This window comes from Megalobrama amblycephala, linkage group LG5 (genome assembly GCF_018812025.1).
Source record: "Megalobrama amblycephala isolate DHTTF-2021 linkage group LG5, ASM1881202v1, whole genome shotgun sequence".
NCBI lineage: Eukaryota > Metazoa > Chordata > Actinopteri > Cypriniformes > Xenocyprididae > Megalobrama > Megalobrama amblycephala.
The window spans coordinates 20,546,605-20,560,223 of NC_063048.1; the positions used below are offsets into that span (position 1 = coordinate 20,546,605).

The window sequence follows — 13,619 nt, forward strand, 5'->3', positions numbered from 1 at the left end:
ATCCTAGATCAGTTGTCAAAGGATGTGACCTGATCATATGACTGATGGTGTATTAGAGAGAAACAACTCTGCAATCTGACAGAATCTTTGTTATAATAATGGGTTTTTCAGTTTGTCAACAAAATGTTATCCAATAGCTGTAATTGTATTCTGCATTTGGCCTTTTCACCCTTTGTTCAGTATGAGTAAGCTTCCATTTTTACAAAGATCCCTGTGGGGCCTATAAAACAGATTTTATACAATTACAGAAATTATACAATTACAAAATTAATAGATTATATAATGTTATATTCTGAGTGCATTTGTGGAAACAGCAACTGTCGTGATATGACATCACCTCTCTTTTAAAAAAAAAAATAAAATTCAACATATAACAAATAATAATAGATCCAAAATGCAAAAAAATATACACTTTGTTCCACTTTGGGCTTTAAATGGCTTTTTTAATTCAACTAAAAGATCATTACATGACAAATTGAATTTCTGTTGGTCACATGTCAAATTTGTGAAAATATCTTAAAACTGACTTGTGAGGACATCTGAAGTGCTCTGTACTAATAGTGCATAAATCATGTTTTGCCTCAGAGCTAGTAATATCAACAGGTTTGTGTAAAGGTAAGGTGTTGAAAATACCATTGTCTTATAGTATAAAAACCACTTCTCTGTGTGTTTATGTGTGTGTGAAAGAGATAGTAGTTTACATATCAGGTTTGCTTAAACTGGCAGGAAACTGCTGGATCGATGTTGGAGGAAGAGAGAGACTGTGAGGGCGAGTGAGGGACGAGTAGAGAAACCGGGTGAGGGGAGGAGAGAAAGAGAGAGAGAAAGGCATCTCCCTCTGGCCAAAATGAACAAGAACTAGGCCACGCTGTACCGCACCTGAGCAAAGACAAAACAGCTGCTGCTTCTTTTTAAACTCACCTTTAGATTTATTGAGGGGGGGGGAAAAAAACAACTACTGTAACTTTATTTTTACATTAGTGGCAAAGCTCAGCGTCCTCTACACCAACCATGGTGGTGTCTAAGGAGCTGCAAGGACGTAACTTACAAATTCAACTTTTGCATGTGTTTGGCAGTGTGTGTTTAGCACCACTGTCACTGAGCTTCCTGGGTGTCAGATGTGGCCTTATATATCTGATCAAATACTGTATATCTGAGCCAAATATAGATGAATGAAACAAAAGAGCACAAGCAAATATTTACACAAGTCTGGCAGTATATTTTCTTGTCTGAATCCACAAGGTAATATTAATCACATTAATATAGTGTGTTTTAGTGAGTAAGAAAAAAAAATAGAGAAGAAATTCGCTAAAGAAAGACCACACTCACCTGTACTGTAACTTCATGTCTCTCATATCTAATATGGCGCCTCTGTTGGCCCAATGTGTTACTGCACCCAAACCAAAAAAGTAGGTAAGCAGGATACAGATTACTATAAAAATGCTGCCCTTTTTTGGTGCTGATATTTTGTTTCCAGATCATAAACAGCAATATTAAAAATAATAATAATTTAAAAAAATACCAAATGAATCATTTTGATACATGTATGACTTTATGAACAATAGCATCTTAAAATGAAGTCATGTTGCATGTGTATTTAGTAATGGCATGGAATAATTTAAAGAGAAAAGTAGCTTTTAGAAAAGGATGAAAATAAAAAGAATCTGCTTAGTTTTTAATGAAATTATGCAACTAAGATGTAAATTAGAATTGTGTATGTGTGTGCGTGAGAGAGCAAGTGAGCGAGAGAGAGAGAGAGAGAGAGAGCGTGAGTGTGTGTGTGTGTGTGTGTGTGCGTGCATGCATAGCCTACATGTGAACTTAACACTGTTTATTCATTTGTTTCTTTTGAACCTGCAATATTACTCGCAGCATTAACATTTTGCTAACCAACAACAGTGGCACAACAAAAACAAGAAGAGCAGTATGGAAATTCTTTTCAGTCTTTATAGTCCTATATAAATGTCATTAAATTAATTTGTAATCATAAATTAAGGTATATTCATTAGCTTTGTCCAATTTAATGAATTGTTCTTTTGAGTCAGATCTTTTCTGTATGCGGGTTTAAAATTCGGCCTGAATAATTCATTTACAAACTGGACTGATTCGGTTAGTGGTTCACAAATCGACAACTAAGGGCAAATACCAAATGGCGTTTTTGCACCCTTGAAGGGCACTTTGGGAAGGGGATGCCATTTGTAGGGGCGTTCCAAATGAAAGTGGACAACTGAATCCCTTCATGAAGGGTCCTTCCACAAGTCTGTTAGCGAAGGGAACATGCGATGTAATTTAATCATTTATGGTCATGTGACCTAGGGTGTCAAGCACTGCTCTATATAGGCCCAAATGGCACACTTCATGTGCACTTTTGGTCTTGTAGACTTACAATGGCTGCCGTGTGCGTGTGTCCGTTAAGTCCCATTTGTCAATTTAGGTTTCAGAAGCACCCTCTTTGCAGTTGATATGCGCCCTCAATGATGTTCGCCCGCACTGAAGCGAGCTCTGCAGCAGACTTCTTCCTGACAGTCAAAGCGGCGTTACATGATGAATGTGCAGACTCGTGGGAAGACCGCGAGTGTTTAGGATGCCTTTTGGGACAGAGCCTATATAGATCAGTGGTGTCAAGCCCTTGCGATTCATTTTAAATCTATAAATGGCGGCAGAGTTTGAGTTAAACAGAATAATTCAAGTTGGTTTGTTTTGTTGTGATATATTACATACATTTTCGTCATGCATTCATATGAAGTTTTTAAAATGGTTCATAGGTAAGAAATGTTTATGCTTTGTCTTTAATCCTTAACTTATTATGTTAAGAGCAGATCAGGAACATGCATATAAAGCATGTTTTAAAAAACTTAATTATAACATTTATTTGTATCATATTAACAGCAATAATAAGATATTGCTCTTGTCGCTGTCTAGTGTTGTGGGTAACATTCAATGTGAAGCTAATGAGGAAATGACGTGGTCTTTCATTGCTCCCTTCTCCAAGTGTGTTCCAAACGGCTTCATTATGACGCATTAGTGCCCTGCTTAGTCCCCACTTCAAGGGCTCTGCCCTTTGAAGTGAGTAGGACATAGGGATGCTCACCTCCGATTGGAATTTGCCCCTACTGAACCGAGAATCTTATTGATTATATCAGACACTCTTTTTCGTGATTATTTGAAAAATGATGAGTGAGCGGATTGTAAAAGTGTATCATTGGACTTAAAAATTGGGCTAGCTACCCTGTTAAAAAAACCACCATATGCTGGTTAAAGGGATAGTTCACCCAAAAATGAAAAATTGATGTTTATCTGCTTACCCCCAGCGCATCCAAGATGTAGGTGACTTTGTTTCTTCAGTAGAACACAAATGATGATTTTTAACTCCAACCGTTGCCATCTGTCAGTCAAATAATGCTAGTGGATGGGAACTTCTACTATAAGAGTAAATAAAACTTGCATAGACAAGTCCAAATTAAACCCTGCGGATCGTGACGACACATTGATGTCCTAAGACACGAAACGATCGGTTTGTGCGATAAACCGAACAGTATTTATATCATTTTTTAACTCTAATACACCACTATGTCCAACTGCATTCAGCACTCGTTAGTAAGGTCTGATCGCGCTCTGACAACGGCAGTGATGTCTGACACTCATTGAAGTATATGCGCGAGACATCACTGCCGTTGTCAGAGCGCGATCAGACATCACTAAGCGAATGCTGAATGCAGTTGGACATAGTGGTGTATTAGAGTTAAAAAATGATATAAATACTGTTCGGTTTATCGCACAAACAGATCGTTTCGTGTCTTAGGACATCAATGTGTCGTCACGATCCGCAGGGTTTAATTTGGACTTGTCTATGCAAGTTTTATTTACTCTTATAGTAGAAGTTCCCATCCACTACCATTATTTGACTGACAGACGGCAACAGTTGGAGTTAAAAATCATCATTTGTGTTCTTCTGAAGAAACAAAGTCACCTACATCTTGGATGCCCTGGGTGTAAGCAGATAAAATCAAATTTTCATTTTTGGGTGAACTATCCTTTAAGGTAGGTTTTGAAGCTGGTATGCTGGTTTGAGCTGGATTTTTGCTGGTCAAGTGCTGGTCCTACTGGTCCTAAATTGGTCCATGCTGGTCCTGAGCTGGTCCTATGCTGGTCCTGAGCTGGTCCTATGCTGGTCCAGCATAGGACCAGCATTGGACCAACATAGGACCAGCATAAACCAGCTCAAACCAGCATACCAGCTTCAAAACCTACCTTACCAGCATATGCTGTTTTTTTCAACAAGGTAAAAATAAGTTATTTTAATAGACGAAGAACAGAAATATTAGCCTATATATAAAACGTATTAAGACCCAAACAACCGCTTCGCGAAATGAGTAGATTTCCCCTTTACTGCTCACAGAAAAAAAAAAAGAAAAAGTTCATCATAGAATGCAGTGGTTATACAGCCGGCTGGAGAGGTTGCAGAGATGTCGAGTGTGTGATGCATTACACCACTACAAAAGAAACCGGTATTGCATCACATGGTCACCGTCCTTGTTAGTGGCTGATAATTCATTCATTGATCATCAGTAACACGGATAAAGGGCTTGCATACATACATGTGTATGATGGCAACAAAGGGAGGGAAGAAAAAACACAAACGTTAAAGCAGAATCTCCGCTCTCTCCTTTTTTTCTCTTCTCTTTCTCTTCTCGAACGCAGCGCGCGTATCCCACTCAGAGCGCGAGGCTCCGCGGCACGCGCGCACACGCTCGCTCACACACTCACTCACGCACAGTCACACACAGACTGAACCAGCCGAGAGAGGGAAGAATGAGGAAGAACTCGCACGCACATTTCAGCTCTCATAGATTTGCTGATAAAGCATCAGATATTTGATCGCTACGGGTCTGTTTGGGGAAAAAAACAAACGCGTGTATGGAAATCGGAGGGTGCATATAATACTCGCGTGGGTCTCTAATCTTTCCTGCATATCATATATAAAAACCTAAACTAATGCGAGCTGGGATACTACTGACGGCTTCCGACAAGCACTGTCTCCGTTAACACTCCTGCTGCCGCTCAGACTTACTACTTCACAGAGCACCGTTACGGTAAGAGCACATTATATGTGTGTGTGTGTGTGTGTATGTAATATATATATATATATATATATATATATATATATATATATATATATATATATATATATATATATATATATATATATATATATATAATATTTGTGTGTGTAGTATATAATAAGGATTATATATAAAGATATATAGCATATAATTATATATAATGGGATTGCATGGAGCTTAATGGTGGCGGTATCGTTGCACGAGGGTTAATACGGGGGGCTACAGACAAACCGAGTAGGTATCACATTCATATAATCATTACGGAGAGTGACCCGTTTTGATACAGAGGTGCGCTCTGGTGCCCGTCCGGTGCGGTCCGGTCCGCAGTGGCCCGCAGATGATGATTTAACCGGGTGTTCGCCTTCACATCGTTTTACGGGATTCTAATGTCTAATGTGCACGTGAAAGTTGTATTAAACACGATCCGGTCTCGAGAGCCTCCTTGAACACATCGCGAAAAAAAGCCCTTGAGGCCACCGTTTTATCCGAACAATACGAAATTGTTATCCCCGATAAGAAATTATGCAGGTCCGCAACGCCTAGGATGTAGGATAACAGATGTTTCATCAGTGGATAGGGTAGAGGTGCTGAATGAGAGCAGTAGGTTGCGGTAGATGTGAATGAGAGTGAGCGAGATCTGAGCAGTGCTGAATTAAAGCGCTGTTTGTTCGGTTCTTTTGTATTTCAGATCACTAAACCGAGGTTAAACGATCGTTAAAGCTACTGAAATGCACATTATTATATAATTATGCAGGCCTATTAGTAGCTAAGTGTTTTAGTTTCATATGAATGTGTGAGTAAGATCTCTAAGATTTTGCCGTGCATAGTGCTGATGATGACTGCCATTGATGACTGCAGATATGAGTGTGTGTGAGACTGTGGGTGTGTGTGTCCATGCATGTGTTTTGCACCATGAGCAAGTGTTTCATCTTCTTGCCTCAAGGGCCGATTGTCACCCTTTGTCTGATGATGCATTTTGCAGGCATCTTTTGAATTCTGGACTGCTTGCTTGCAGTCAAGCCACCAGCGTCCCAACCTGAACTTCACTGGATTATTTTTTGGATCTACACTACGCTGTGGACTAATTGCACTTTTTAAAGAAGAAACACCTTGCATAATGTAATGTCATTCAGCACTAGGCTTAAAGGAGCATCTGGATTTTTATGCATTCTGTTGAAATGAACCTGCTGATTGAATTGATAAATAAATGCAGCAAATGCATAATTACGTCCAGATGCTCCAGAATGATTTTTTTTATCTAACATTTCTGGAATGTGGCTTTCAGTAAATACTGTTAAAATGTTCCAAAAAATATCAGACTTGAATCAGTGTCAGACACCCCATAATATAGCAATCATTTTTGACAACACGTATGTTGGTGCTTGTTGGTGATCACCGTCCTGGTTTCATTTCAATAGTTGCTAATCTGTTTTTCTCTGTTTTCTCTTCTTCCTCCTTTTCTCTTTGTATTATAGCAGAAGTTTGTCACCGAGTAAGGAACGATGAGGCATCGTGAGACCTCCCCGCACCTCTTCCTGAGCTTTCAGTGTCTAGTCATGGTGATACTGCTCTTCAGCGTCCACCATGTGACAGCGGAACACGCTCCAGACCACAGCCAAGATCATAGTTCTCCTGCCAACAAGTCTTTGTCCTGTGGTGGGATTGTCACATGCTCACCTGGAGTCATCCTTCCGGTGTGGGAGCCCCCAAACCCTTCCTTTGGGGACAAGGTTGCCCGGGCCACTGTTTACTTTGTGGCACTGGTATACATGTTTCTGGGAGTTTCGATTATTGCTGACCGCTTCATGGCATCCATCGAGGTCATCACCTCTCAGGAGAAGGAGATCACCATTAAGAAACCGAATGGTGAAACGACCACCACAACTGTACGCATCTGGAATGAAACTGTGTCCAACCTCACCCTCATGGCTCTGGGGTCTTCTGCTCCTGAGATTCTGCTCTCGGTCATTGAAGTGTGCGGCCATAACTTTGAAGCTGGTGACCTCGGACCCTCTACCATAGTCGGCAGTGCAGCTTTCAACATGTTCGTCATCATTGGAATCTGTGTCTACGTGGTGCCCGACGGAGAGCATCGCAAAGTGAAACACTTGCGTGTTTTCTTCGTCACCGCCGCTTGGAGCATCTTCGCCTACTTGTGGCTCTACCTGATCTTGGCTGTTATCTCGCCTGGCATCGTCCAGGTGTGGGAGGGTCTTCTCACTCTTTTCTTCTTTCCTATTTGCGTGGTCTTCGCTTGGATCGCTGACCGCCGGCTCCTGTTTTACAAGTACGTTTACAAGCGATACCGAGCCGGCAAGCACCGTGGCATGATCATCGAGACGGAGGGGGACCGTCCTCTGCCGTCCAAGGTGGATATTGAGATGGATGGGAAGATGCTGAACTCTCACGCAGTGGACTTCTTGGATGGAACACTGGCTCTGGAACTTGAGGACAAAGACCTAGATGAGGAGGAAGCTAGACGTGAAATGGCAAAGATCCTGAAGGAACTGAAGCAGAAACATCCGGATAAAGAAGTAGAGCAGTTGATTGAACTCGCTAATTACCAGGTGCTCAGCCAGCAGCAGAAGAGCCGTGCATTCTACCGATGCCAGGCGACTCGCTTGATGACTGGAGCAGGTAACATTCTAAAGAAGCATGCGGCGGACCAGGCTCGTAAAGCAGTGAGCATGCACGAGGTGCGCAGTGACACTGGTGAGAATGACCCGATTTCTAAGATCTTTTTTGACCCTGGTTCTTACCAGTGCCTGGAAAACTGTGGAACTGTGGCGGTGAATGTGGTTCGGCGTGGAGGCGATCTCAGCCAGACTGTGTCGGTGGAATTCCGCACGGAAGACGGAACTGCAAATGCCGGCTCAGACTATGAATTCACTGAAGGCACTGTCATTTTCAAGCCAGGTGAGACGCAGAAGGAGATCCGAGTTGGAATTATTGACGATGACATCTTTGAAGAGGATGAGAACTTCCTTATCCACCTCAGCAATGTCCGTGTGCTTCATGAGGGTGATGAGCCAGAGGCCACTGAAACCAATCACGTGGAGACCATCGCAACCCTCGGTGTGCCCTCCACAGCAACAGTCACCATCTTTGACGATGACCATGCTGGAATCTTCACATTTGAAGAGCCAGTCACCCACGTTAGTGAGAGTGTGGGTGTCATGGAAGTGAAGGTCCTGCGTACATCTGGCGCCCGTGGGGTGGTGTCACTGCCGTATAAAACCGTCGAGGGCACTGCCCGTGGAGGGGGAGAGGACTTTGAAGACTCCCATGGTGTATTGGAGTTCCAAAACGACGAAATCTTGTAAGTCATAGTCTCCTATTTACAGTAAAATGTGTTTTTATTGAATTTAGGTTCCTGTCCTGACGTGTCACTCCTAAAATATCACTGTTAAGAAATCACATTTTAGAACTTTTTCAAATTCAAAATCTGGATTTCATTTGTATTAGTATAGTGCTTTGTCAGAACAGGAAAGTAATGCATGTAAGATGTTTTTGAATTGTATGTGCCTGATAGAGCAGCATGCTTGATGCTAAGTATTTTGCTGTGTGACATCATTGTGATGTCACTATGATATCAGAAGCATTGTGTGCAAAGAGCAGCCGATGGAGGATGTCATCAAAAAGAAAATCCCCAGATCTACTCCTCATCTTCTCCTCTTCTCCATCTTTTCATGTATCTTTCATTCACAATTCTCTCTCTTTAGATTTTAGCCTCAAAGCCTGATTCCTCAGTCAGCGTGAATCATGATGATTTATAATATCCTGTTTGGCAGATGTTTAACTGTTTTGTATCCTGTTTATTTATTAATAATTTTATTTATTGACTGCTTTGTGTAGTGTTTGCGCAATGTTTAATGAGACTTCTTTTTGCTTTTGACCATAGCCTTTGACTTGAGTTTTTCCTTTCTGGAGATGTTGCATGGATGCGTGTAGCTTATGTCATGAATATATCAAAAAACATCTTAAACCAAACTAAGATGGTCTTATTTGGTCTCCCAATCTTGGACAGGCTGGTTTGTTGGCTGGATTAGGTGAGTTTGGAGCACTTTTCCAGCTGGCCACCCATATAAACACTATCTTGTCCAGGCTGGGAGACCAACTTAAACCAGCAAAGACTAGCAAACCAGCTTAGGCTGGTTTAGTCTAGAATTTTTTAACAGTGTTTGCCCAGTTTTCTCTCTATGCAAATCCCATAGATTTGCCATTCTGACATTATGACAACCAATTTTCTAGGCTACAGATCATAGAGCAAGTGTGTTTTGTTGTTTGCTGACAAACTGTTTCTTGACATGAGAGGGAAGCCTCAAAGCTATCTCTAACATGTCTCCTGCACCTGAGCAAAGGTTATTGTAAGTGAATAATCAGCCCGTCTGCATAATACATATAGTAAAACAGAAAACTGTCCATCTGTCCTGGTATACAAGGCGTTAGGCAAGCACAGTGACCGATTGTAACAGGGCCGTGTATATTTTAACCAGATTCAAAGCAGATGTTGAGGGTCAGACTTTCAGGGGCCTGTTGGCCTGTTGCATACTTTCCATAGAGCAAAGCTGTGCGTGCCTTTAAGTGGATTTTAATAACACTCCTGTAATGAAATGATGAAGGGATAGGGGGTGTGTCAGGCACTGTGCTGTAGACAGGATTGTGGCCACTTTAGTCTTGCAGCTCAACTCGCATTCAAGAACTCAGATGTCTTGATTTCCTTGGGATCTTAAAAATTTCCAGAACGTATAATTAGAACATTATCTCAGCATTCTGGAATATGAGTGTGGAACAAGGTTGGAATGCAGGGTTACCTCACTGTGCAGGACCGTGATTCATTGCACTTTCTGAGCCCTTTTGGAACCGTTTGGACGCTCTGTTTACTAAATACAGCTCTGTGAAAGTTATTCGCTCCAAAACAGTATTTGACTAGAAACATTCTGGATGTCAGTGAAAGATGAATAGACTGCCAAACTCTTCCTTTACTGCCAATCTGTTAACATCGTAGATGTGCTTGCAGATACACAACTTTTTATTTTCCTTACAGGATTGTGTGGTCTCTCTGTCACAAAGTAGATCATCCAGATTGAAACTCATGTGGTAAATATCCGTTCAATATGCCCTTTATTGTGGTGCCTTCTGGGTCTAATGGTTGTGTTTCAGGGGTATGATGGTATCATGGGATGTTAAGTAGTCCAGGCCAGATCTCATAGAAGGAGACAAGGCTGTGAAGCACCATCGTGCTGCGATGCCCTTGAACACAACCCAGATGCAAGGCACAATGGATTGCTCTGGAAAAGAGAGAGAGAAGGAAAAAAGTAAAAGGGAATGAGAAAATAGATGATCTACATCCCAGAGCCTGAGGCAAACTCCACCCTAATTTCAGTGTCGCAGTTTGTTAGAGAAACACAGAACTAAAGTTTGAGCTCCTTGTGGGCCTGTAGTTTCTTTACTCCCATTGGATTATTCCAAGAGTCAGGAGCGCTGGCATTAACTGATAAGCAGATTTCCACAGAGCTAGAGCACTTGTCAATCACAAAGTTCTACAAAGCTCCCAATAAATGTGTAGTACTGCAGTCCTGCAGATTTTCCCATGAAATCAGTAAATTTAGAAAAAAAAAAATTACAAATTCTATATGCAGAGTCTGCAAATGAGTGTGTTAATGAAATCAGGGTTGTGTTAAATTGTGTCTTTTATGTTTTTGCATTTAATGACTTTTACTTTCCAATTCAGTTCCATAATTCTAATTGATGTAGCAAATAAAATGCAGAATTTTTTTGAAAGTTTTAAGAAAAAAAAAAGAAGCACAATCTTGGTTTCCCTGTATTCATTTCCACCAGATCCCACTTATTATCTCCCACAAATATTGGCTAAGTAACAGTGCAGTGCACATAGATTTACTGTACATTGTCAGCTTTAACTGGCATTTTGACTTTTGTGCTCATGAAATTGGTGGCACTAGGTGGCAAGGAGAGTCATTCTAATTCTTTCACATCTGTTGTTTGCTGGTTTGCACATGGTCATCCAGTTGTGTGTGTGTGTGTGTGTATGTGGATGTCATTTTGAAGCAGCCACTGGTAAGATGTTCTTAAGATCAGCTTTAGATCAGATAAAGCAGTCTTGTTTATGGGATTATGTGTGTGCAAATACAATAACCGTGCAGGTGTATGTTATAAAGCGGTGTGACAAATGACATCTGTATCTGTATCTGACAACTTAATCATCAGACCGTCCTACTGGACAGATTCCGAATAAAATGAAAGAAGCAAGAAATTAAGGCAAAACACAAGGGAGAGAGAAATGTGTCGAGAAATAGCTAATGAAGAAACTTAACACAAAATATAAGAGAGTGGCTGTTTAAAAACCTTTTGAGCTGCCGACATGGAGAGCATTTTAGGCATCACAGACTATAATGCTCTGGACAGCTTGCTAGGTTTTGAAACAACCTGGCTATGAATTTATATTTTGCATTTAACTGCATTTTAATTTATAAATGTATATTTTTTGAAAAATAGAAAATATAGGCTAGTTTTAGTTTTATATTAATTTTGGAATTATTTAATTGTTTTTTTCCCCCCATGCATATGAGTTTGGTGACCACATTTCTGTTTTATGTGCTTTGGAGACCAAAAAACATAAAAAGATTGGGGTAGATAAACTTGTAATGTTAACTTCTTTTAGGTGTTTAGGTGTTTAGATGGTTTGATTTGAATCGCTCATGTCAATTACGTCTATGAGGGTCATTCTTGCAGTTCGACTTCCATGTACTCTATTTGAGTTACTGGCTAAATTGCAAGTAACTCAAGATTATTCACCTGCCGAAGCATTTGGTGCTTGGTAAATGGTAATTTTTTCAACTCTGGCAATAGGTTAAGAAAAAGGAAGAGAAAGATGAAGAGAAGGACAGATTCAAAGAGAGAGTAAATTATAGATGGGTAAAATGAGAAAGGGAAAGAAAGAGGCACAGGGTCAGTTTTGAAGTGTTAATCTGCTCTGTCTAATTAGAGCCAGTAACGGCTGCAGGAAACAGCATAACTAGAACATTCATTCAACACATAGACGCCACACACAGTTAGACACTGGCGTAAGAGATGCCCCTGACCCCATGCAAGGGGCCTTCTCGTAACATTGATTAAAATATATTTTGGTTAAAACTGGTTCGAATGTGGTAGCTATACCATTTTTATATACTGTTTAATGCTACACAGACAAAATATATATTTATGGAATTCATGACCAGGGTTGCCAGGTCTGCGCAACAAAACTAGCCAATGGCCAATCAAAAATAGCCCAATGTGATTTTCTTTGTTGGGGGGTGGGTCTGAGTGGCAAATTGTTATGCCCCGTGAGAACTTAGACACGTGAAAAAAAAAATTAACCTGCGGCAACAATTTAAAAGTAGCCCAATTCCGTGGAAAATCTGTGGACTTGGCAACATTGTTCATGACGGGGATTTATTTTCAGGGATGCACAATATATTGTCTATCTATCTATCTATCTATCTATCTATCTATCTATCTATCTATCTATCTATCTATCTATCTATCTATCTATCTATCTATCTATCTATCTATCTATCTATCTATCTATATATTTGTCTGTCTGTCTATCTATCTATTTGTCTGTCTATCTATCTATCTATCTATCTACAAACATAACCGCAGTAAAAATAACAATTATTTAATAATAACTGCAATATGTGTGTATGTGTGTGTGTGTGTGTGTGTGTGTGTGTGTGTATATATATATATATATATATATATATATATATATATATATATATATATATCACTTTATTGCGAGTTTTATTTTTTAAAATAATTGTTTTTATTTGTCTAATTTTTTACCTAAAAATATATTTTTTTTTAGGTTTTTTTTTTTTTATTTATATATTTTTTGTTTTATTGTCATCATTTTTGTGACTCAAATGTTTAACCTTCTAAATGATATTTTTTATCAAAAAAATTTAACAGAAAATATTTTATCACAAGGGCAAGAAGTATTTAAGAAACGGCTAAATTGCCAAATTAGCATCACTGACTTTCTGCAATTATCAACAATAATATTTTACAAACACTCATGCATGACATCTCATTGGTTTGTGAGCGGGGCCTTAAGATTTCCATGTGCTGTTTTTAACACACAATGCAGTAACACATCCACTCACACACTAGATATGCTTGCACACACTTATTAGCACTCTTTAAATGCTATTTAAAGGCTATTAGCTGTCTCATGATTGACAATTAAGAATAACATTATTCAGTTAAACGTTGCAGGAAAAATATATTTATATTATTTATTTTCCATAAACTGTTGGAGCAAAGAAGAAAATTCCACTTCACCTGTATGCATCATTCATTCATTTTAAATCATTATGATATTTAAAAGTAATGAGTGCAGCTGATTACTGTTCTTAATGATGTGTACAGCTTGTAATACGTTACTGTGTATAATAGCACTCCATTAAATAATAATAATGAACCCCAATATTA

At 39.6% G+C, this 13,619-nt stretch overlaps 1 protein-coding gene across 7 annotated transcripts in view; it reads left to right on the top strand.

Moving 5' to 3' along the window:
- Positions 1-13,619, top strand: part of slc8a1b (solute carrier family 8 member 1b) — a 134,071-nt gene that overhangs the window by 21,666 nt on the left and 98,786 nt on the right. For 3 of the 7 annotated variants that reach the window (XM_048191133.1, XM_048191132.1, XM_048191131.1), the window contains exon 2: positions 6,599-8,442. In XM_048191133.1, the coding sequence (XP_048047090.1) occupies positions 6,626-8,442 (1,817 nt within the window). In that variant the 5' untranslated portion in view covers positions 6,599-6,625. Of the gene's footprint in view, positions 1-4,611; positions 5,094-5,951; positions 6,243-6,598; positions 8,443-13,619 lie in introns of those variants that run through there. The other 4 variants (XM_048191135.1, XM_048191129.1, XM_048191128.1 and 1 more) reach the window with 4 other exon arrangements.